Source organism: Narcine bancroftii, chromosome 8 (genome assembly GCF_036971445.1).
Source record: "Narcine bancroftii isolate sNarBan1 chromosome 8, sNarBan1.hap1, whole genome shotgun sequence".
In the NCBI taxonomy this organism is placed as follows: Eukaryota; Metazoa; Chordata; class Chondrichthyes; order Torpediniformes; family Narcinidae; genus Narcine; species Narcine bancroftii.
The window spans coordinates 72,116,131-72,141,992 of record NC_091476.1 but is presented as its reverse complement, the minus strand read 5'-3'; the positions used below and the strand labels follow the sequence as shown (position 1 = coordinate 72,141,992).

At 44.7% G+C, this 25,862-nt stretch overlaps 1 protein-coding gene across 3 annotated transcripts in view; it reads left to right on the top strand.

Moving 5' to 3' along the window:
• Positions 1-25,862, top strand: part of LOC138740839 (ADP-ribose glycohydrolase MACROD1-like) — a 1,018,717-nt gene that overhangs the window by 524,755 nt on the left and 468,100 nt on the right. For all 3 annotated transcript variants that reach the window (XM_069894037.1, XM_069894038.1, XM_069894036.1), the window contains one exon: positions 6,908-7,024. In XM_069894037.1, the coding sequence (XP_069750138.1) occupies positions 6,908-7,024 (117 nt within the window). The remainder of the gene's footprint in view (positions 1-6,907; positions 7,025-25,862) is intronic.

Here is a 25,862-nt window from a genome sequence, read left to right as displayed (position 1 = left end):
AGGCTGGGGGAGAAGGAGAAGAGGGCAGGGGGAGAAACAGGCAAAAGGTTGTAACTGGACAGGACAGGAAAGGAGAGAATCATTCGGGGAAGAGGGGAAAGGAGACAGAGGGATAAGAATCAGAATTTGTTGTCATGAATGAGTCGTAAAAATCTGTGTTTTGTGCAGCATCACAGGGCAAACATTCATATTATAACCATCTTACTGCAATATTACCAATAAAAATAAAAAGAATAGTGCACAAAACAAAATAGGCAGAGTCTTTGGTTCATTGATTATTCAGGGATCTGGTGGCAGCGGGGAAGAAGCTGTCCTTGTGTCGCTGAATGCTCGTCTTCAGGCTCCTGTACCTTTTCCCTGATGGTAGCAAAGTGAAGAGGGCATGGCCTGGGTGCTGGGGATCTTTGAGGATAGAGGCTGCTTTTTTAAGACACCACCTCATGTCGATGTCCTCGATGGAGTGAAATCTGGTGCCCGTGATGACGCAGGCCGAGTTAACAACCCTCTGGAGTTTATTCTTGTCCTGAGAGTCGGTGCCTCCATACCAGGCAGTGATGCAACCAGCTAGAATGCTCTCCACAGTACCATCTGTAAAAGTTTACGAGTTTTCGGTGACGTACCGAATCTCCTCAGAATCCTCACAAAGTCAAGCCGCTGGAGAGCCTTCTTTGTGATTGCATCAATGTGGAGGATCCAGCACAGATCCTTGGAGATGTTGACACCCAGGAATTTAAAGTTCTTGATCCTTTCCACTACTGAGCCCTCGATGAGGACTGGGTCGCATTCCCCTGGCTTCCTTCTGAAGTCCACAATCAACTCCTTCTTTTTACTAACACTGAACGCAAGGTTGTTGCTGAATCACCATTCAATGAACTAATCTATCTCCTTCCTGTATGCTTCCTCATTGCCATTTGTGGGACAATGGGGGGGGGGGTGGTGGTGGAGGAGTTGGGCGGCTAACGGAAACCAGTGAAGTCAATGTTAATGCCTTTTGATTGGAGGGTGCCCAGACAGAATATGTGGTATTGTTCCTGAAATTTGCAGGCGGCCTCAGTCTGGTAGTGCATGAGACCATAGACAGACATGTCTGCAAGGAAATGGGGCAGGGAATTGAAATGAGGTGGTGCTGGGAGATCCCTGCTGTTGCAGTGGACAGAGTAACGTTGGTCAACGAAGCGATCTCCTCTGTCCAGTCTCTCCGATGACTCTCGAAACCTTCTACAGGTGCCACAATGGGAGCACCGGATGCATAGATGACCCCTTCAGATTCACAAATGAAATGTTACTTCACTTGGAAGCAGTATTTGGGGCCACAAATGGTAGTGAGTGAGAGGTGTGGATTCATGTTGCATTTATTGCAGTAGCAGGGGTTTGTACCAAGAGAGCAATTGGGGGGAAGGGAGGACTAGATAAGGGATCACGGAGGGATCAGTCACTGCAGAGAGCCGAGGGGGAGGAGAGGTGAGGATGAGTCTGGTAGTGGGATCACACAGGAGAAATGGTGTAGAAATGGTGATGGATGACATGTTAGGGTGGTAGGTGAGGACAAGGGGAATTGCGTCCTTGTTGCACATGGGGATGGAAGCAGCCAGGTGCATATAATGGAGGATGAGGGCTGAGTTAATAGTTGTATAGGGGAAGCCACTGGACATCTCAGATTATCTGGCACAGAAGACTAAGTCCTGGGAGCAGATGCGACGGAGACAAAGGAGTTGCGAGAAAGGAATGGAATTCTCACAAGTTGTGGTAGCTGTAGATCGAGAAAGGGGTGAGTGTTGCCAGAGATGGACCAAGTGAATTTGGGCTCAGGGTGGAAGTTGGTAGCCAAGTGGATAAAATCAGCAAGCTCTTCACGTGTACATGAGGCAGGACCAATGTCATGAATAAAGAAGAGGAGGAGGAGTTGAGGAACCTTGCCTGTGTAGGCTTATAGTATGGATTACTCCACATAACCAATACCCTGCGGGTACCCATGGCTACTTCTTTGACTTGGAGAAACAGGGATGAGCCAAATGAGAAGTTATTGAGGGTGAGGACAAGTTCTGCCTATCTTCCCACCAATCGCCCCCTTGGGATCTACCCCCTATGACCACAAGCAATGCTACATTGGTGCCCACAACTGCTCCCTCACCACCATTCACAGCCCCAAACAGTCCTTCCATGCGAAGCAACTCATTACTTGCAGGGCTCCTCTACTGCACCCGATGCTTTCGTTGTGGCCTCCTCAACGGCGGAGATACTGAACACAGACTGGGTGATGGTAGCAATGGACATTTTTGCTCTGTCTGCTGAAATAGTGGGGATCTCCCAGTAGCCACCCGCTTCAGATCCCCGTCCCATTCCCTTGCTGACATGTCTATCCATGGTCTCATGCTCTGGCAGATCCATAAATTGGAGGAATTTATTCCTCATATTCCATCTGGGTGCCCTTCAACCAGATGGCATTAAAAAAGACGTCTCTGGTTTCCATCAGCCCCCAACCCCCCCAATATCCCTCTTTCCCTATCCCTCCTTTCCCCCAGCTCTGCATTCACAGAGCCTCCCCCCTCCCCCAATCCAAGTACCTAGCCACATCCAATTGTTGCTTATTGGCCTGTGCTTCTTTGTTTTCCCCTCCCTCCTGTCTGATATATCCTGAGGATATAATGGGTGTGGTGGATAGAGGGGAACAGGTTGATGTTGTATATTTGGATTTCCAGAAAGCGTTTGATAAGGTGCCGCACAAGAGACTTATCAGTAAGTTACAAGAAAGTGGAGTCCTGGGAAATATATTGGCCTGGATTGAAATTTGGTTGTCTGACAGGAGGCAGAGAGTCGGGATAAATGGGAGCTTTTCAGGTTGGCAGAGAGTGGTAAGTGGGGTGCCGCAGGGGTCAGTGTTAGGCCCACAACTGTTCATCATTTACATTGATGGCTTGGAGGAGGGGACAAAATGTGGTGTAGCCAAGTTTGGGGATGACACCAAATTGAGTGGAAGAGCAAATTGTAATGAGGATGTGGAGAGTCTGCAGAGGGATATAGTTAAGCTGGATGAGTGGGCAAAGGTCTGGCAGATGGAGTACAATGTTAGTAAGTGTGAGGTTATCCACTTTGGCAAGAAAAATAAAAGAGCTGAATATTATTTAAAGGGTGAAAAACTACAGCATGCTGTTGTGCAGAGGGACTTGGGAGTCCTTATGCATGAATCGCAAAAAGTTAGGTTGCAGGTGCAGCAGGTTATTAAGAAGGCAAATGGAATGTTGGCCTTCATCGCTAGCGGAATTGAATTCAGGAGTAGGGAGGTAATGTTGCAACTGTATAAGGTAGTGAGACCGCACCTGGAGTACTGTGTCCAGTTCTGGTCTCCATATTTGAGGAAGGATATACTGGCTTTGGAGACGGTCCAGAGGAGGTTTACTAGGTTGATCCCTGGGATGAAGGGGTTGACTTATGATGAAAGATTAAATCATCTAGGATTGTATTCGCTCGAGTTCAGAAGAATGAGAGGAGATTTTATAGAAACATATCGGATTATGAAGGGTATGGATAGGATAGATGTAGGAAGGTTTTTTGAGCTGGCCGGGGAAACTAAAATGAGAGGACACAGTCTCAAGATTCGGGGGAGTAGATTTAGGACAGAGATGAGGAAAAATAGTTTTTCCCAGAGAGTAGTGAATGTTTGGAATTCTCTAACCAGGGAAGTGGTTGAGGCTGCCTCATTAAACATATTTAAAATTTGGTTAGATAAATTTTTACATGATAGAGGAATTAAGGGATATGGGGAGAAGGCAGGTAGGTGGAGTTAGGTCATAAATTAGATCAGCCATGATCCTATTGAACGGCAGAGCAGGCTCGATGGGCCATTTTTGGCCTACTCCTGTTCCTACTTCCTATGTTCCTTGTGATAGTACAGATCTATCACCAATGTATATAGTGTATATAGTTACAGTATCTAGACTGTGCTTACAGCGATTGGCTGAGAGCTTAGCCAAACCTACTGTCTGGGCCTTAAAGGGTTGTGTCCCTAGCCAGGTCGGATCATTCCGGACTGGTCGGCCACCTGTGAAGGCTAATAAAAGCCTTGGTTTGGATCAACAAGTCTTTGATTCTTTCGACGAGCTCTACATTCCTATGTTCCTATGGACTCATCCCCTTCCTATACACAATCCACTACTGTGGTATCGTCGGCAAATTTGTAGATGGTGTTATGGTCGTACTGAACCACACAGTCATAAGTGTAAGGTGAGTAGAGCTGATGAAGATTATAGAGGGGACGTACTTACCAATCTTCATTGATTGTGGTCTGGAGGTGAGGAAATCCATGATCCATTTATGCATTAGGGTTCCAATTCCCAGGTCTTGGAGTTTGCTGATCAATTCTGAGGGGATGATGGGGTTAAATGGCAAACGGTAGTCAATAAAGATCATCCTGGATGTATGCATCTTTGGTGTCCAGGTGTTCCAGGGCTTTGTGTAGAGCCAGTGAGATGGCATCCGCCGTGGACCTGTAACTATGATAGGCGAACTGGAATGGATCCGTGTCACAGCTCAGATAGGAGCTGATGTTCATTACCAGCCTTTCATCACTGTTAGGAGCTGCTGGATGAGAGTCATTAAGGCAGGTTACGACACTTTTCTTGGGTATGATTTTCAGAATGATTGACGCCTGTTTGAAGCAGGTGGGTACCATGCCCTGCTGGAGTGAGCTATTGAAGATATCCGTAAGTACCTTGGTAAGTTGGTCAGCACAGACTTTTAATGCATGACCAGGTACTCCATCCAGGCCAGATTCCCTCAGATTCACTCTCCTGAAGGCAGCACCTCAGAATCAGACAGGTTGGGATCATCGGAGGTCGTGGGGGTGCAGAGGGGTGTTTTTCTCTGTTACTGTTGTCAAATTGGGCAAGTTTGGTTTGTATCTCACCCACCCTCAGTGGAAAAAGCCAACTACATTTACTCTGTCTGTCCCCCTCCTAATTTTAAATACCTTGATCAAATCTCCCCTCATTCTTCTACGCTCCAGGGAATAACCTGTTGAACCTTTCCCTGTAACTCAGCTCCTGAAGTCCGGGCAACATTTTCGCAAATCTTCTCTGCATTCTTTCTATAGTTAGGTGACCAAAACTGCACACAATCCTCCAAGTTTGGCCTTATATTTAAGATGGAGTTGAATTTAAGAAAAATGTAATGCTGAGATGGACAGAATTGATTGGCTGTCACATCTGAAAGTGTCGGCAGGCAAAGTAGGCTCCTTTGGTGAGGCAGAAATGAGAAACAGTTGGTACATTTCAGGTCAGACAGAGGCTAATCTCCCTGCACTGATACATGTCGGCATGCTGGTCACACAGCAGCTGCCTCTCACTCAGGTCATTGTGTGATACACTGCAGAACAACACTTGGAGCCATAGAACATTACAACACAGAAACAGGCTCCTTTGGCCCTTCTAGCCTGTGCCAAACCATTTTTCTGCCTCGTCCTCCTGACCTGAACCCAGTCCATAGCTCTCCGCTCGCCTCCCATCTATGTGCCTGTCCAAATTCTTCTAAAATGTTAAAATTCAGCTGGTAGCTCATTCCACACTCCCATCGCTCTCTGTGTTAAGTTCCCCCTAAACTTTTCCCCTTTCACCCTTAACCCATGTCTTCTGGTTTGTATCTCACTTGACCTTAGTGGAAAAAGCCGACCTATATTTACTCTGTCCCCCTTATAATTTTAAATATCTCTAACAAATCTCCCATCATTCTTCTACACTTCAGGGAAAAAAAGTTCTAATCTGTTTCACCTTTCCCTGAAGTCTAGGCAACATCCTAGTAAATCTTCTCTGCACTCTTTAAATTTTAAATGATATTTTAAAAAATTTATATTTAGGCATACAAGCCTAACTGTCCCTATCGACCCCAGGCCCGTGCCGCCCAATTGCACCCAGTTGACGTACAACCCCCGGTACGTTTTGAACGGTGGGAGGAAACTGGAGCACCCAGAGGAAACCCACATAAACAGGAGGAGAATGTACAAACTCCTTACAGACAGCTTAACCGGGATTCGAATCCTAGTCTCAATCGCTGGTGCTGTAGCAGCGTTGCCATAACCACTACTAACTGCGATGTCGTATTGCACAATCATTTTATTTACATTTCTTTATTTGTTTACATGTGTACATTGTGTACTTTTTTTCACTACCAATGGGTGATAATTCTGCCTCACTCAGAGGAAAAAAGAATCACTGAACCATTTACATGATGTCAAGATTCAAGATTCAATTTCATTGCAATATAACAATGTAATATTGCAGGAAATTGTTTTCACCTGCTGTAAGGTAGACAGATTCACCATCGGCAGAAATTGCCTGAAGCGCCTCTTATAGTCAGAGAAAGAGAAACTAATGAGAGTCACCCCCCAGAGTCACTGAGTGTCTTTAGATTCATCACAGCTACACAGAGTCCAGTGCAAACCATTGGCGACCTGAGCTCCAGATCTGAACCTCTGACACCTTTGGCACCCCCTCGCATCCCGGTTCCGATACCTGATACCCCTTCAGCCAGATTCGAGCCAGTCTCCAACAGCCTACAGCCCTCCACGAGTCTCCCGACAGCAGTCTCTGGCAGCCTCCCCGGGTTCCTCGCCTCGAGCCGCCAGCAGCCCACTGCAGGCGTGGGTCTTTCAGTCGCTGGGGGTCGTCTCCTCTGCTTCTCTTCTCAGATGGAGGAGGATCTCCCTGTTTTCCCGGTGCCCTCTGCCAGTCCTCCGCTTCCCATAGAGTCCGCAACCCCACGTGGCTGCTGCCGATCAAAGGTGCCGCCATCTTGAGCGCAGACCCCGTGGTTGTGGGATTTTAAATAACCAAGTGATGTCATTTCCAGTATGTAATCTGGCAATAAATCTGAAATCTGATCACTGAACCATTTACGTGATGTTTTTCTTTTGCAGTGGATGGCTCTATTCACCTTGCAGCAGGACCCCTCTTGAGGGACGAATGTGCTACCCTCAACGGCTGTAGTCCAGGGGATTCTAAAATTACCAGTGGATACTGCCTGCCTGCCAAGTGTAAGTAAAGATAACATTACCCTCTTCCTACTAACACCAAACAAGCTGTTTCCTTCTTTGTAAAAGGAAATCCTTCCAGCCTCAGGACTTGTGTTTATGTTTGATTAAGTCATGTCCCAAAGAAGAGGTCACACTGGCGTGAGAAAGAGTGACGTGAAAGTCCTATTTTGGTTCTCTCATCGAGTGTTACACTTTCTACTCCAAATCTGTCAGGTTCAACTTAAAAATTGCTTTTAGAAAATACACTATTGGCGATCACATGTAGGTTAACAATTGAATATTTGAAAGCAGAGATAAGACTTCTTCATATAAATGCGTATGAATTTATCGGTCAGTTGGTAAATGTCCCTCGCTTTATACATGGTCAGTAAAAAGGCAGCCCATCCTGATGCACTACAAATCTTTTTCTTTTTCATTGGTTTTATTGAATAAATGTTCCATAGGTACATAACAATAAAGCATTATCAAATCTCGTCCAGCAATACAAATAGTACTGAGACCTGTGTTACATTAAAAAGAAAGATAAAAAGAACACTACACTAAATATCTCATTCAATCCCCTCCCTTTGGAGGCCTCTGATGAACACAAACAGTCGTCTACGGATAATAAAAAAGGAATGTAAACGTTGAGTTCAAAGACCAAAAACAAGTTAATTTTACAAACTTTGAAAGTACGGCACAACTCCAATTATCCAAAAAAAATTCCAGATAAATGAGGATATCTGAAACAAATCAGAAATCCTCATTTATCCGAAATTTTTTTGGAGACGAACTGACATCCCACGTTGAAAAATAATTCACCCAACATGAAATTAGAATGATGATTGTCCTCATTTCAGGTAAAACCCTCCCCTCTCTCTTTCCATTTCTTCTTTACCTTCCCCTATTGACTTTTCTCTCCAACTCTCCCTCTCAAAGTGCGTGCCACTGTCTCCCAGCCCCAAGCGGTCGGAAGAATCCCTTGTCCTAGTGTCATCAAGGAGAGCGGCCTCCCAGGCAAGAGCGAGACCTCGGACTCAGTGGTGTTCCCTCCCCTCCCCGCCTTTCCTTAACCTTTTTCCCCCCTTCCTTGGCACACTAGACGCTGACTCTAAATCCTCCCTTCGGCCTGAGCAATGTTTGTGTGTGTGTGTGTGTGTGTGTGTGTGTGTGTGTGTGTGTGTGTGTGTGTGTGTGTGTGTGTGTGTGTGTGTGTGTGTGTGTGTGTGTGTGTGTGTGTGTGTGTGTGTGTGTGTGTGTGTGTGTGTGTGTGTGTGTGTGATAGGGCTAGGAGAGGATTCAGAGTCAGGACTCCAGTGTCGGGAGCTCCAGTGTCCATAGAGACACGAGTCTGCCGAATCACCAATGAGTGTTCCACTAGCCTGGGAAACCTCCCCGGGGATCAGCGGCAGCGGTGGGTTCGTGTCGGGGATTGGCAGCAGCAGTGGGGAGGTCTTGGTGATCGGTGGTGGCCAGCATTTTTTTGGTATGAATTAAACATTATTTTAATGTTTAAAAAACTTTCTCTTGTTGTTTGTTGTTGTTTAAACTGTTACAGATGGTTTGCTGTGGCTACTGGGCTGTTCTCCGAAAATTCAGTTTATCCGAGCATTTCGGATAATTGGAGTTGTACTGTAATTAAGAAACGAACCATATAAAGAAACAAAGTTAAGATTCATTTCAGTCATAGAACAAATTTTTTTCCAAAGTTAGACATGCCATCATATTGGACAACCCTTGTGTGTGAGAGGGACAACATCTTTCCATCATTAAAATGGCCCTTCTTACGATAAGGGAGGTCAGGGCAACTCTGTGGGGTTGTGAAACAGGCAGAATTCAACCTGTTGGCTACTTATTCCAAAGGATTTGGAGTCAAAGTAATATTAAGAGCTAAAGACGAGGCACAAAATACCCTTTCCCAAAAACTGGAAAGAGAAGAACATAACGAGAATGGATGACCCAGGGAACCTTCTTCAGTTATACAATTGTCACATTTAGAAGAGAGATTAGAATTGAATTTAGCCAATTGGACTTTGGAATAGTGGGCCCAGTGAACATACCACAAATCTTAGTTGGTGACTTTCACCAGGCCTGCCTCAAGAAAACCCTGCCCACCTACCACCAACCTTCTGAACCAAGCACACCTGATCACTACTACAGCAGGATAAGGATGGCCTACAGTTCTTTCCCGAGATTGCATTCTGGCAAGTCGGATCACCTGGCTGTTCTCTTTCTGCCTTCATACAAACAAAAGCCTAAAGAGAGAGGCTTTAGATCAGGGCAGCCAGAAGATGGTCACAGGAGGCTGAAGAACGGCGACAGGACTGCCTCGAATCAGTGGATTGGACAGTGTTCAAGGATTCAGCTGAGGATCTGAATGATAACACCAGGGCTGTTACAATGTGTGCCCCCACCAAATTGTTCAGGATTTTCCCTAATCAGAAGCCCTGGATGAACATTGAAATCCGGAACCTGTTGAGAGCCAGATCACAGCCATCACCAGGGCAAAGTGGAGTTTCTGGACAAAAATGGAAACGACGAAGGATACCCGGCAGGGTCTATGGCGTAACCTGCTACTAATCCAAATCCAGGAGACAGCAAAGGTCACTCCCAGATGATCCCAATGCCTTCTACGCCCGATTGGACCATAAGAACAAGGAAGAACCATCACTGTGTACCCCATTTCCCTTGATGATCCTCTCCTCTCCGTAACCCCGCATGCTGTACGGGCTTCCTTCAGGAGAGTGACTCCGAGGAAAGTATCCGGTCCAGATGGAGTACCCTGCCAAGTATTAAAGTTCTGTGCTGACCAACTTGCCAATGAATCCCTGGATATCCTCAACATCTCACTCCAGCTGGGCGTAATATCTGCCTGTTCCAAACAGGCATCTATGGTACCGATACCCAAGAAGAGTGTGGTAATGACTATTGATCAGTGGCACTTGCATCAACAGCGACAAAGTGCTTGGAAAGGCTGGTTTTGAGGCATACAAGCTCCTGAATGAATGGCGATGTGGTTCCATTCCAAATCACAGCCACCTCACTGGAACACCTGAACCCCAAAGGTGCATACATCAAAATCCTCTTTATTGACTACAGTTTGACATTTACCACCATCATCCCCTCAAAGTTGACCAGCAAGCTCCAAGACTGGGACTCAACACCCACTGTATGATTGGATTCTGGATTTCCTCACCTCCAGACCACAATCAGTGAGGATTGGGAAGAACATCTCCTGCAGAATCCTCCAGAGCACCACAGGGCTGTGTTCTTAGTCCCCTGTGGGAAGGATTTGAAATGCATTGGGTGCCCCAATAAAACGGCAAGGAACCTGTCAGAATGGAGCTGGGAAGTTGCCACTGTGCTCCAAGTTCAGAATATTGGTGTGACCTCTTCTTTGGGGCATGACTTAATCAAACATTCAGAACAATTGAACATGTGTTTTTCCCATTGGACTAAAACATTTTTGCCCCCTTTAAAGCACTGTAATTGGGTCAATGATGCTGTTGACAGGAAGACACTTTTTTCTGAGATCGTAAGATAGTACCTGGGTTTATGATCAGATAATGAAGGAGCTCGGGCTTTACTCTTTGGAGAGAAGGAGGATGATAGAGGTATACAAGATATTAAGAGGAATAGCCAGCACCTCCTTCCCAGGGCCCCACTGCTCAATACAAGAGGGCATGGCTTAAGGTAATGGGGGAGATATTAGAGGAAGGTTTTTTACTCAGTGGAATGCACGACCTGGGACATTGGTGAATTTCAAGAGATGACTCGACAAGCATATGGAGGAATTTGAAGTGGAGGGTGCTGTGGGAGGCAGGATCTAAAGGCCGGCGCAACATTGTGGGCTGATGGGCCTGTATGGTGCTGTGCTGTTCTATGTTCTAAACTCCCCCAAGCCACTTGGGCAAACTAGAAAGATCACTGAACTGCTCTGTGTATATGACATAATGGGTAGAATTTGTCAACAGAAGTGTAGTGCGCGTCGAAAGAACCAAAGACTTGTTGATCCAAACCAAGGCTTTTATTAACTAAAAGACTGAGCATATCACAAGTAGGTCGACCAGTCCAGAATGACCTGGTCTGGCTAGGAGCAATCCTTTAAGACCTGCCAGTAGGTGTGGCTACACTCTCAGCCAATCACAGTCATCCTACACTACCCTCTGGACATATGGACATCTAAACATTGGTGATAGAATCTGTACTATCACAGGGAGTATCACAGGTAAGTAGTTATAGAAGTTCGAAAACCATGCAATACTTTGGAAGAGTCAACAAAACAAAAAAAAAGTGGATACTGAACATTGTGGGTGTGATCTCTATTACACCGCAGAACATTTGCTGAAAATCAATGTGTGTACATTGGCCATGCCCGATTCTGCCCGAACATTCAGCATGTACTGTAAGTAGCAATATGCAGCCTGTGTGTTTGAACCATGCCTATGGTTTTCTTTTCTAATTGTGACTTCCCACGAGGCGTTCCGAAATGTTGTGAATTATTAAAATCTTGCAAAAGCACTGTTTTCCACTTAGCACATTTTTGAGCAATTGCGAGACAAAGAAAAGATTACAAGTCGATATTTTATGAACTTCTGAATTCTCTGGGTTGTGGTAAAATATCCAGAAACGGTAATCGGAGAGGAGATAAAAATATTTAATGAGAATGTAATAATGATATCATAATCTTTCATGTTACTGCCCGAGTATTTCACTATTCCTCCCTGGACATATTAAGTTGGATAATATGCTGCTTTCTCAAATTTTACTCTCTAATGTACCTTGCTGCTCATCTAATGTCATTAAGGACACAAAGTGTGGTTCAGGTTGCATAATCATCTTTATCATAGGTAAGCCCATCTCTTTTTCTGGTGAGAATAATCACCCTCATGTCATACATAACTGCATTTTGAAACACCAGCTTCGCCGATGACCACAGTCTTTCTGTTACTGACGTTTGAGTACCTCACACCTTCAGTCCTCAAGATGTCTGTGGCCAACGTTTCCAAGGCCTCTTCAAGTCAAAGTGGAAACCGTTCAGCACATTGGGTCAAGATTTGATGCAACCATCGAATCTAATTGGAGCTCTTCAGCTCTTGTTAGGTTTTGGACCTCTCCGCCAAAATAAAATGCTCATAAGTCAATGTAGAAATCAAAGTTAACTTCTGGTGGTTTCTTTTGCAAGCTAATTTCTCGGAGAGTTCGAGTTCTATTAAATCACCTTGAATTTTGTATTCATTGAATTCCAGCATCTTGGACAACCTGAAATAATGTTGTTATGAATTATATCGACATTTTTGCCTGGAAGTATATTTTACCCCCTCCATAAATCTTCGTCCGCGAAGCCAAGCCAAAGAAAGAAAAGAATATGTACAATGTACGCTTTGAATCTTTCATTCAGGGAATGCCAGAAAAGCTGATGGGAATGGGACGGGAACTGATTAATTTTCATTGGAAGGAGATGCATGGCTCAATACATATAATACATATATGATGCGGGTGCATGCAGAATATTTAATATGCGTGGAGTTCTTTTGAATGGATGACGCTTTATACTTGTAGCCTAAGGTTCAATGGAACTTTTGGCATTGATGGAGAGCAAAAATCTGGTCAAAAGCCAGACAGCTGATGTCTATGATCTTAAATGCTGAAGTTTGTAACGAGCAGTGCTACGTGCATTGGTGGCCATGCCTTCAAACATTCGGATCATCAACTCTGCAAGTCATTAACTTAAACATATGATTTTTAAGTGCTATTTAAACTCAAATATCTGCATGGTTTTTGATTTCTACGCCATTTGAAATATCTCGGAATATTTCTCTGAATTGAAGGTTGGGAAATATTTGTAAATGTTAGTCTGCAGATCAGAAGAAGCAGGATTTCTCACATTTTTTTTCATTTTGGTATAAGCTCATTAGTGGGTACACACATTCCTATCTCAAAGTCAGTGATTCTTTTTTTCCTGATGTCTTGAAGCTTGTAAATTACCTTCTCTTTTAACACTTGAAGTGTGACTGACAACATACATCAAGTGTGTCTGTGTTTGCAATGTACAACCTGGTCAATTATATAGTTGAAGAGTTGCAGAATATTGTTCATTTTCTCCAAGGTTTCAAAGCCAAGAGCATCTTTGAACCTCGTTATCACCAGGGAAGTGCATTTATTTAAGTGCTCTGTGTTCATGCATGTCCTTGTAATCTTTCCACTGGTAGGTCTGCAATATCCTGGGTGACACATTTTGTCATCCAGGAGATCTGCAATATATGAGCTAGCTGGCTAACTTAAGCATCTTAAGATGCCAGCAAAATAAAATGAGCTTCTGCATGCAAAGTATCTTATCTATTGTCGAGAATCAATTTTTCAGTAAAAATACAGTGCTGGAGACACTCAGCAGGTCAACAGATACATAACCAACGTTTTGGGCTTAAGCCCTCTCTCAAGGTATGAAACAATGTTGGCAGGTGCCTGAACAAAATGGTGGGGCAGGGGATGGAGCACGGTCCCCAAAGGCAGGAGGTAATAGGTGGAGAAGGGAGGGAGGGCACAGCAGCGAGCAGGGGGGAGGAGGGATGGCCCTGTGAATGGAGAGGGAAGGGGTGGAGAGCTCAGGAAAAGGGGAAAAGGAAGGGAGGGAGAATGGAGAGTAGGCCAGCAGAAACCGGAGAAGACGACGTTAGTGCCATCCGGTTGGAGAGTGCCCAGATGAAATATCAAGCGCTGTTCCTCCAATTTACAGGTGGTCTTGGTGGGACCGTACATGTGGTCATGGACAGACATTGGAGTGGGGCACGGAATTTTTCACCCAGAGAGTGGTGGATCTGTGGAACGCTCTGCCTCAGAAGGCAGTGGAGGCCAATTCTCTGGATGCTTTCAAGAAAGATTTGGATAGAGCTCTTAAAGATAGTGGAGTCAAGGGATATGGGGAGAAGGTAGGGACGGGGGACTGACTATGGTTGATCAGCCATGATCACTGTGAATGGAATGGTGCTGGCTCAAAGGGCTGAATGGCCTACTCCTGCACCTATTGTCTATTGGAATTGAAGTGCTTGGCCACGGAGAGAACCCTGTCACTGACGCGGACAGAGCAAAGGTGCTCAGAGAAGCACCCAGACTCTCCTATGTAGAGAAGGCCACATTTGCTAGATAAAGTTTGACCAGCTGTGTTTCTCCAGTGTAATGTTTTTACTTCACCCACAGTGTCTCCAGACTTTCGTGTTTTACATTAATTCTTCCGACCTGAGAAAATCTTTCTTGATCTTTGTGAAAACAAAACAGTTATTCGTCATTGGACGATATCCATGTCGCACTTCCATTTGTACATGCGGTTTTAAATCTGTTCTGATTTGTTAATAATACGTGTGTCTTTCCTTTGTATCCAGTCATCTCATTATCCATATAGTTATACTATTCTATTGAAGTTTGAATTGTTTCTTTTGGGCAGGTTCAAGGCCTGGATTGTGTTCAAAGTCATGTATTATTTGGCTTGTCTGGAAGGATGCAGCTCCTGTTTTCTTTGAATGTTTCACATAGATAAACTGAGGAGCTAATATGTTTGTCTGGAAGCTGTTTCATTTAACTCTTTTTGAGAATGTGAGTGTAGTTGATATGGATTCAGGTGCCTTGCCATTCAGTGTCGGCGATGATGTCTCTCCAACCGTCACGATCCCTGACTCTCCGAATTGTAGTTGTTGCCTCCCCTGTTCTCCTTCGGTGAAGGCTCCATCATTGAGCCGAGACTATTGTCAGTGTTGAGTTCATGATTAGAAAAGGGAAAAAATACTGAAGTGGTTTCCCGTTACCTTCTTCAGTTGCAGGGTCCGTACTGGACGGGTTACCCTGTCCATTGATCCGCCGATTCATCTGCCCGGCATTTTTAGTTTTACAACCATGAATTCCAATTTGTAGAATCTGCTTGTAAAAATCATCCACAATCTGCGATCCATGGCTTCACATGACCCTGACTGGGAGGCTAAACAGGGACTCCACCTTGCCCAGGGGTGATCTGTAGGCTATCAGACTGAAGGCCATCACTGCATGGATACATACCAAATGCTTAAAATTTTTTTTTCATGGACTAGAAGTTTCAAATTTGCAGGCATCAATATTTGCCATAAAATAAAAGCACAAAGTTGGAGAAACTCAGCAGGTCAAACGGTCCGCAACAAAGATAAAGACACAAAACCAACGTTTCGAGCTTGAGCCCTCCATCAAGATATGAAAAAATGTAGGCAGGCGCCTGAACAAAATAGTGGAGGGGAGGGGCAGGGGAACCACGATTCCACAGGCAGGAGGTAATAGGTGGAAAAGAGAGCAAGGGCACACCAGCAAACAGGGGGAGGGGGGATGGTTTGTGAATGGAGAGGGAAGGGGTGGAGAGCTGGGGGAAAGGAGATGGAGGGAACAGGGAGAATGGGGAGAGGGTGAGCAGAAACCAGAGAAGTCGACATTAATGCCGTCTGGTCAGAGAGTGGCCAGGCGAAAAGTCAAGTGCATCTCCTCCAATTTCCGGGTAGCCATAGTTTGACAGTACAAGGCCAAGGACAGACAGGCCAGCTGGGAGTGGGACACAGATTTGAAGTGGTTGGCCAATGGGAGATCCCTGTCACTGATGCGGACAGACCATAGGCGCTCAGCAAAAGTAGGTTACCGCTGTTTGGAGAGTAGGTTATTGTAATCTAAATATAGATCTTTGCCTATGAAAGATTGAACATGGAATTCCCTTTTCTTTCATCAAGTATTATTTATTGCATCGATGCTCTGTCCTGACCTGGTTTAATCTACCTAAGTGCTAAGGACCGATGCAGAGAAAGCAGGAAGACCAAAAAAGAAGCAGAGGAGACAACCTATGGGACAAAGACCCATGGAGGTGTTCTGCGGCTGAAAAACACACAGCTGCTGTTTGCAGCTCGAGGTGAGGAACCCACACAGGCTTCGAAAGGACTCACAGCAGGCTGCAGACTTTCGTGCTTTACAATTGAGCTCACTGAATGTTGGGGGCAAAGAAAAAATCTGAATTCTCACACACACACACACACACACACACACACACACACACACACACACACACACACACACACACACACACACACACACACACACACACACACACACACACTCCCAAATGCCTGCCACCTCGAATACCAAGCTCTCATCCTTGCATTTACTTTTGTTACGACATCCCCTTCTACCTTTGTGACACTCAGCTGCCTTGGACACTTCCCTTGGACACAGATTCCTGCTCTTGTGCACCTCCCAGTTCTTCTATCCCATTATTGGCTTCTGAATCTTTGCCCTACTGGTTTCCATATTTTACCTTCTCCACCATGTACTTATTTCAAATATTCAGGCTGGCTTTTGGAATAAGAGCATGGTCACCTCTGGCTAGACAGGTGTATTTGATTGTTCCTCAGTGAGGTGAGCTGATGGGGTTTCATTTGTCAGTCATAGAGTTTTGCACCACAGAAACAGGCTTTCGGCCAAATTGTCTCTGTAATCTAGTCCCATTATTCACGTACCTGTCCAGAAGGAGATGCAGAAGAGATGTCCCTACAGGGAATGCAACCGTGGCAGTGAACTAGCGAGGGGCTCAGTGGCTGAGAGGCCCACACAGGCTGCGGGCGATTGGCGGTTGAAGGGCCTGCATGGGCTGCAGGCTGCAGGGGACTGGCTCATGGGAACCGGGCATTGGAGCCGGGATTCGAGGTAGCGCTGAGGGCACAAAGGGCTCCCTAAAGGCCTCGGGCGGACACTCAGTGACTCTGAAGGGGATCGCTCTTGGTTTTCTTTCTCTCTTATACTACAAGGGGCGCAGCTCTGAGTGCTGGTTTTGGGCAGACCAAGCTGATGATCTTCCAGGAGTTCTGGATGTCTGACTCTATGTACGTTCCCAGGATCTGCTGTCATGCTGCCCAGGGCATGAACTGTGACAAGGACCCCTGCATCTTTCACCCCACACTCTGAGTGAATCTATATTCAGATAGGCAACTCTCTTTACTTCACTGCGGTCATCTCGTGGTACCTATACCTTTAGTATTCAATGACAGTACGGTCAGTTGATAAATTGATGTTGGGAATGCTTCGCTGTTTATCAGTGTACAGTGCACACAGTTAATAAACAGTCTATTTAAAGAACAAAAGAAACAATCTGAAGTGATTTCCCCAGTGAAATTTTGCAGTGTAGATTGCTGTATAAAATTATGAATATCAATATCCTTGATGATTTCTGCAGTGTTGACAACAAGCTTGATTGACAGAAGAATTACCCAGTCACCAATCATTTCCTCCCCGTCCCGTCAATCCCAGGACAGCATTTAGAAGAAATGCTAGCTCTCCCTTGTGTTCATCGGGCCAATATTTATTCCATGATAATATTTCCAATGTGGGATCTTGTTGTGTAAACACTTGCTGCCATGTTTCTAACAATGCAGCAGAAACTACCTTCAAAAATACAGTAAAACCCCTGTTATCCAGAATTCATAACTGCCAACCTCAAGCAACTAGCATAAAAGTTGAGGAAAATAAATCAATAACATTTAAGATAAATAATCTAATATCTATTTATGCATATATGTCTGTTCGTTTGTCTGTTCTTCCTGCAAATCAACATGGAGCACCCTAGAAATGACCATGTCAGGGTAACATTTGATGCTGAATGTCATAACCACATTGAATTTAACCTTTAAGGTCATATGCAGTTCAAAAGTTTTAAAAGATTGTTTTGAACTTGCACCGGGGTCCTTCAATTAGTTACAGGACTGTGCTTTACTGGACATTCAGAAACCCAATCCAATTCAATCTGAGCCCCAAAAAAGTGAAGCAACACCGGCAGAAGCTCTTCATAAGCCCCCGAGAGTTAGACAAAGGAGAAAGCAAGAGACAGGAGAAGAACATCAGTCGTGCCCCTTACTGTTGATGCTTCCAGACAAACAAGGAACTGGCGGCAGGAAACAGATCAGCAACACCAGGCCCATCTCAATGCTCGGGCCTCCAGACAAACAAGGAGCAGGCAGCGGGAAACAGAACAGCAGCACCAGGCCCGTCTCAATGCTCGGGCTTCCAGACAAACAAGGAGCAGGCAGCAGGAAACAGAGAAAAAATAATTTATGCAGAATTATGATAAAGTTTTTTGGGTATTTTGTTTCAACCATGTAGTCAACAACTGAGTGTATTATTTCCCAGGCAACGTCGGGTATCCTGCTAGTTAAGAAAAAGTTAAAAATTGAAATAAAAGTTTAAAATTGTAAAATTATATGTTCTCTGAAGTAATACATAAACCTTTAGTGAAGTCGGGAGCAAATATTCAGCCAGCGGAGAGTCTTGGCCGCGCTTTGCTCGTAGCAGCTGTATGAATAAAGTTGTGTGAAACAGCAATACTGTCGCCCAGGACGAAGAGCTAGTTGATGGCGCTCGCTGTTGGGGCGACTCTTAAAGTGTCTCCTTATCCCTGCTTTATCTTTATTAGTATATTATTAAATATATTAGTAAGACTGAAACTTGTGGAAGGGGGGTAATTATGGCACCATGGTTAGCATAGCGTTTAGTACAACGCTGTTACAGAGCCAGCGACTGGGCTTTGAATTTAAATTTAAAAGCTGTAAGTTACGGGAATTACCTGATTAAAGTGAACTTTACATAATTAAGAATCAGAATTTATTGTCATGAACAAGTCATGAAATTCGATGTTTTACAGCAGCGTCTTAGAGCAAAGAGTCATATTATAACCATCTTACATTACTATCAAAAATAAAAATAATAGTGTATGAAAGTAAGGCCGTGTCTTTGGTTCATTGATTATTCAGGTATCTGATGGCAGCAGGGAAGAAGCTGTCCTTGTGCCGCTGGGTGCTCGACTTTAGGCTCCTGTACCTTTTCCCCGATGGTAGCAGAGTGAAGATGGCACGGCCAGGGTGGTGGAGGGTCTTTGAGGATAGAGGCTGCTTTTTTATGACACGGCCTCATGTTGATGTCCTCAATGGAGTGGAGTCTGGTGCCTGTGATGTCGCAGACCAAGTTAACAACCCTCTGCAGTTTATTCTTGTCCTGAGAGTTGGCGCCTCCGTACCAGACAGTGATGCAACCGGCCAGGATGGTCTCCGCAGTACACCTGTAGAAGTTTTCGAGAATCTTCGGTGATGTACCGAATCTCCTCAGACTCCTCACAAAGAGTAGCCACTGGCGAGCCTTCTTTGTGATTGCAATACTGATATTTTTCAAATTATTTTACATTTTTGCGTTGATTCTGTTTATTCTTAGTGCTGGCTTATTTGTTAGGCATAGTATGAGTGAACTTCAAGCAACTGGAAAATTTGCATAGCCGGAATCTATCAATCCCCGTAGGTGCCAGATGCCAAGCGATTTACGATTGGATGGAAAGATTTGGTGATGAAAGATGCTAAAGAAATCCTGGCCCTACCGTTCCTTCTTATGGTTGATATTTCATAGCTTGTTGAAGTCTTATCACTTCATCGAGATGTTCAAAGAACTCCCTTCATCCCAAAAACAGCTAAGAGTTGAAACTCAAAGGAACCCTTCCTCATCTCATTTCCTCACGCATTTTTCTGGAACTTTTGATTTACTCGTTTAATTTGATGTGAAGAATAACGGACAGGAGCAGCTGCTTCCTGTTGCTCTCTGTTCTTGCCAGTTCTGTGGCAGCCTTTGGATAAGCAAGCGGCAGCCCCATTGTCACTCAGTTAGCCCGATAACTGCGGCAGCCCTGAGAGGACATCCTGGAGGGAGTAGTTCAAAGAAAGCCCAAAACACAGGCAAGCTGCTGCTTAGACCACGGGAAAGGAATCATTTAAGAATTCAGGAATTAGTGGCCCAGCCCAGTTCCTGACTGATTGGCTGATTTAGCAAGAAACAGTATTTCGAATCAGGGTGGTGAAAGGTGTTAATAACAACCGATTCAAAGGATCCTATTTTAATTGCCAGTGTACGTTGACTTAATTAATCTGAGGTGGGATGCTGCAATTAGCCTTAGTTACATCTGCAACAATCTCTGATTATTAATATGCTGGTTTGTACCTTTTCCCTTGAGTAACGTGCTGTGGAGTTCTGCGGCAGCAAGCCAGAGTACTGAAGCGTTTCAAATGTACCGGGGCTGCAGGTTAATTGGACGTAAATTGGGTGCCACAGACTCATGGGCCGAAATGGCCTGTTATCATGTGGCATATCTAAATTTAAAAAATTACATTTGAATGTACCAAGTTAAAACACAAAGCTGCAGAAACACAGGTCAAGCAGAAAACTTTATACAGCAAAGATAAAGATACATAACCAACATTTTGGGCTTGAGCCCTTCATCAAGGTATGGAAAAATGTCTGACCAAAATGGGGAGGGGGGGCAAGCAGGGAGAGGAGGGAAGGCTCTTTGAATGGGAAAGGAGGAGGTGGAGAGCTAAGGGAAAGGGAAGGGATGGAGGACAGAGAGTAGGTTAGCAGAAACCGGAGGAGTCAACATTAATGCTGTACACTCAGAGAGAGCCCAGATAGAAAATCAAGTGTTGTTCCCCCAATTTATGGGTGGTCTTGGTGGGATAGTAGATGAGGCCACGGACAGACAGGTGAGCATGGGAGTGGGACGCAGAATTGAAATGTTTGGCCACTAGGAGATCCTTGTCACTGATGCGGACAGAGCGAAGGGGCTCAGCGAAGCGATCTCCTAGTCTGCCCCCCAGTCTCTCTGACGTAGAGAAGGCCACATGTCAATTTAAATTCTGCACCCACTGCCATGCTCACATGTCTGTCCCACCAAGACCACCCGTAAGTTGGAGGACTAACACTTGATTTTCTCTCTGGGCCCTCTCCAGCCGGTTGGGATCAACATCGACTTCTCCACTTTCTGCCAACCTACTCCCCTTTCTCCCTCACTTCCCTTTTTCCTTAGCTCTCCACCCCCTTCCCTCACCATTCACAGAGCCAGCCCCCCTCCCCCTCCTTGCTGCTTGTGCCCTCCCCTGCCTTTGGGACCATGCTTCTCTCCCCCGGCCCTCATTTTGTTTGGATGCCTGCCCACACAGTGTTAAAACCTTGATGAAGGGCCCAAGCCCGAAATGTTGGTTGTGCATCTTTATCTTTGCTTTATAAAGGACACTGTTTGACCTGCTGAGTTTCTTCAGCATTGTGTTTTCACTTCAACCACGGGGCCTGCAGACCTTCCTGTTTTACCTCGGAGGAACCAAGTTGTAACTGCAGTTACAGAAAGCTCCATTGAGAGGTTTGAGAGGTGGACTGCAACGAGAGCAGTAAAAATGATTACGTGTTGACAGGATGAACTCAGCCACAACTCTTTGACTTCAGGAGGTGAACATTGCTTTCAGAAGATGGTCAGAGGAGGTTAAAGACTCCAGGAAAGTTGCAATGAGATGATTGCTGTTGCAAAGGCAGGATTGAATATACCTGAAGCAGACCTTATATGGGGTTGCCAGTACAGCTTTTATCTGGAAGTTGAACTGTTCCTTATTCAAGGAGGCTATGGCAGCTGGTTCTTCATTTTATTGTTCATACCGCGCTCGCACGTTAAAAGCGAGATAGCGTTTATCCAGGATCACGGAGGATATTTACATAAAGTTAATAAGATAAGATAGAGGTTAAACACATAAAATATTAAGATGTATATTGTAAAAGTCCCCGGTACTCTATCCACATATGCTCTGGGAATTCAGGAGTCTGATGGCCTGGGGGAAAAACTGTTGCCCAATCTGATGGGCTCTAGTTCTGCAGTACCTTGCACCAGATAGCAGAAGGGAGAACCGTTTACTTGAGGGGTGTGTGTGGAGTCCTTCACCATGTTTATTGCCTTTCGCCTGCATCGAGTGTTGTCAATGTCCTTCACAGTAGGAAGAGAGCCCCCCAATGATCTTTTTCACTGACTTCCCTGTCCTCTGCAGGGTCTTGCAGCCCAAGGAGATACACCTTCCAAACCAAGCGGTGATGCAGATGCAGTTGCACAGGACGCTCCTGATACATCCTCTGTAGAATATAGAGAGGATAGAGGGTGGAAGATGAACTTTCCTCAGCCTTCGCAGCCAGCTGGTTCTTGATGCTCTAGCTTTTAGCTTAATGTTTGTTTGTCAAAGTCAGGGAAAGCTAAAGATACAAGTGCTATTTACAGTTCCTTAGCAGCATTTTAGGCGGTTAACCTTTCATAAAGAACCGCTTTGAGACTGGTATTAACCATTCGGAGAGGATCATTATTATTATTTGAGATCCTTAATTAGCTGGATTGGTTTGAATGCCTATACATTGTTTGACCTCATGGAGGGGAGTGAACATGTCGCGGGGATATGGTGGGAACGAGAAATGCAGAAGGGCCGCATTCAGAGAAAAAGATGATTGAATTTGTGAAAGGAATGTGTGATTTGGGTTTTAATTGCCAGCTTGTGTCTGGCAAATTAATTCCCAGCCTGTTTGCAGCAAGATGAGTGAGACCCAGACAATGGAAAGCGGAGGGAAATTGTGTGACCACCCCCCAAGGTTGCCCAGCAACAGTAAGTAAGTGGTGGCTACAAGGCGGTCTCATATCACAAGATGGGAGGTGAGAGTCTGGCAGGAGATGACTAATCTTTCCTTGAGTCGACCCAGAGGAATATTTTTTTAAAAAATTCATTGGTTTCTGGGCTTCTTCTTGAACCCAACCTTTCTGTCACTGCATTGACATTGACTGTCATCTGTCAATCGTGACATGGTAAGAACGATAATAAAGAAGGATGGGTCAGTAAGGCTGCGAATGATACAAAGGTTGGAGGAGTTGTGGACAGTGCTGAAGGTTCCAAAAGGACACAGAGTTGGGCAGAAAAATGGCCGACGGAGTTCAATTTGGATCAGTGTGAGGTGATGCATTTTGTAAGGTCAAACCAGAAGGCTGAGTACAGGGTCAATGATCAGATACTTAACAGAGTGCAGGGACAGAGGGACCTTGGGATCCAAATCCATACATCTCTCAAGGTCACCGCTAAGGTTGATAGGATAGTTAAGAAGATCTATGGGACACTGGGCTTCATTAATAGGGGGATTGAGTTCAAGAGTCAAGAGGTCAAGTTGCAACTCTACAAATCTTGGGTAAGACCCCACTTATTGTGTTCAGTTCTAGTCACCTCATTACAGGAAGGATGTGGAAGCTGTGGAGAGGGGGCAGAGGAGATTCACCTGATTGGGAAATACTGTAAGTCCTTGAGGCAAGGTTTGGATCGTAGAAGGATAGAGGTCTCCAAGATTATGAAAGGTGGACAGCCAGCGTTTTTTCTCAGGGCAGGAATAGGACAAATCTGTAAAAAGTGAAGGAAGGAAAGACTAGGGGGAGGATTTTTTACGCAGAGTTGTTCATGCCTGGTATGCTTTACCAAGGATGGTGGTGGCGGCTGAAACATTAGGAGCATTTAAGAGATAGGCACATGGATGAAAGAAAAACAGAAGGTTACGAGGTAGGAAGGGTTGAGTACTTTTTTTTTGGTCGGAATATATAATTCAATACAACATCGAAGGCCGAAAGGCCTGTATTGTGCTGTAGTGTTCTATGTCCCAGACACTGTAATATGGACATAATGTGCATATCCCATGGGCTTTAGGAGTGGATTCAGTTCAACTGCTTATTAAAATGGTGAAAGTTTGACCATGTGTTCCTAAGACAATGCAGAAGGAGGCCAGTTGGCGCACTCTGGCTCCCAATAGAGGGATTTCATTCACACCCTCCCCCTTTCATTATTTTTCTGCACCATTGCAAGCGATTGTCTGTCATCTAGGAATGTTTATTGAGCTAACATCACTTGGGCATGTAGGAGAAAATGGGAGTATTTATTTTCAAAATATATGCATCAAAAACAACTTTGTACACAGTATATACATTGTGCTCCTATTTTCTTTTTTCTAACATAAATGTTTACGTACACCCCCAGATACACACCCGCAACCCCCAGCTCCCTGACCATCTTGGCACCTTGGCTGACAGTATCATCCGTCTATTACCAATTACGATTGGTGATGATGCAATCATCTCATGGTTGGTCTTCTACTCCAAAAGCACTCATAATTCAGAGAAAAAGCACAACGAGGGTTGCCATTTATGGATACATTTTCTGGTGGACCCTCCGAATGTGTATTTGAATTTCTCGAACGCACACAGGCAAAGAGAGAGCACGTTCAAACTCTGCACAGATTACATCTAAAGTCTGAACTGAACTGGTGTCTTTGGACTTTGAGCTGGATACATTCTGGCACAAACTCTTCGGATTTATGTCAATATTTGAATTCCTTGCCTCCTCGGTGGAGTTAGAACTCGTATCGCCAGATCAGTGGAGCTGAAACTGGCTAACAGTTCCGTTTCAAAGAATTAAATGAGGTAATAATTTCTCTGATAATTCTCCTGATTTCAAAGCCTATAAAATGATTTGTCACCCAGTCTTTACTTCTTCACTGAGCCCCTCCTCCTGCATCTCCACTCTCCTTGATAAAGTAGATCTTAGAATAGAACAGTGGTTCTCAACCTTTTTCTTTCCACTCACATACCATTTTAAGTATTCCTTATGTCATAGGTGCTTTGTGATTAGTAAGGGATTGCTTAAGGTACGTGGGTGGAAAGAAAAAGGTTGAAAACCATTATTTTAATCGTCCCTCATGGACTCGTTATGTGCACGGTTTCAGAACTCCAAAGGAAATGGGCCAATGACAATTTTTCTCAAGCAAAATATTTCAGTAACAGAGCAGTGATTCTCAACCTTCCCTTCCCACTGACATCCCACCTTAAGCAATCCCTTACTTATCACAGAGCACCGATGGCACAGGGATTGCTTAAAGTGGGATGCGAGTGGAAAGAAAAAGGTTGAGAACCGCTGGATAGAACAAAAACGTAACTTGAACCCTTTGGACTCTGACCATTTTTAACCTTTCATAATGTACACTCCAGACTGGGTCCATGGGTGAACTACATTGGGAACAGCAGTGGCTGGGTGTAAAAACCAATTCCGGAAAATGGGGACAAGGAGTATACAGATTTTGCTTGTTGGTAGTCCCTAAAAACATGGACACAGACTCTAAAGGGTTAAAATGGTGAGTGGAAGTTTAAAATGGTGACTGGAAGGGAAGGGAATGGGTTGGTGCATTTGTGGGCTGCATTCCTTTCTTGTTCTCAGCTTGGGAGTTAATAAGAAACCCCTTATTTGGAAGAGTGGTTTGAGACTAACTGACAAATAGCAAGAGAATTTGAAGGAATATATACTCATTTATTAGTGTTCCAGAAGCTAGAGATTTAAAACTAAAATTTTGGTGATATTGTAAGCCACAAATTAGTCTCCTTTGTAGTGTTAACTGGTCATGACAGTATACAGAATTATGAGGGTTATAGAGTAAATGCAAGTCAGGTTAGAATAGATTCGAACCAGAAAGGGGAAAAGTTTAGGGGGAGCATTCGGGAGAACTTCTTCACACAGAGAGTGGTGGGGCTGTGGAATGAGCTGCCAGCTGAAGTGGTGAATGCAGGCTCAATTTTAACACTTAGGAAGAATTTGGACAGGTACATGGATAGGAGGGGTATGGAAGGCTATGTGGGACTAAGCAGAATAATAGTTCAGCATAGACTAGAAGGGGTGAAGGGCCTGTGCTGTAATGTTCTAAGATAGGTAGGCCATAACCGGAGAGCTGCGTTCAGTTCTGATTGCTTCACCATTGAACAAGGGGACATAGCTCCAAGATTCGAGACTAGATTTAAGACAGAGATGAGGAGGAACCGCTTGTCCCAGAGGGCAGTGAACCTGTGGAATTCTCCACCCAATGAAGCAGTAGAGATTACCTCATTAAATGTAATTAGGATGCAAAGAGATAGATTTTTAAATAATAGGTTAGAAGGAACAGGCGAGTAAGTGGA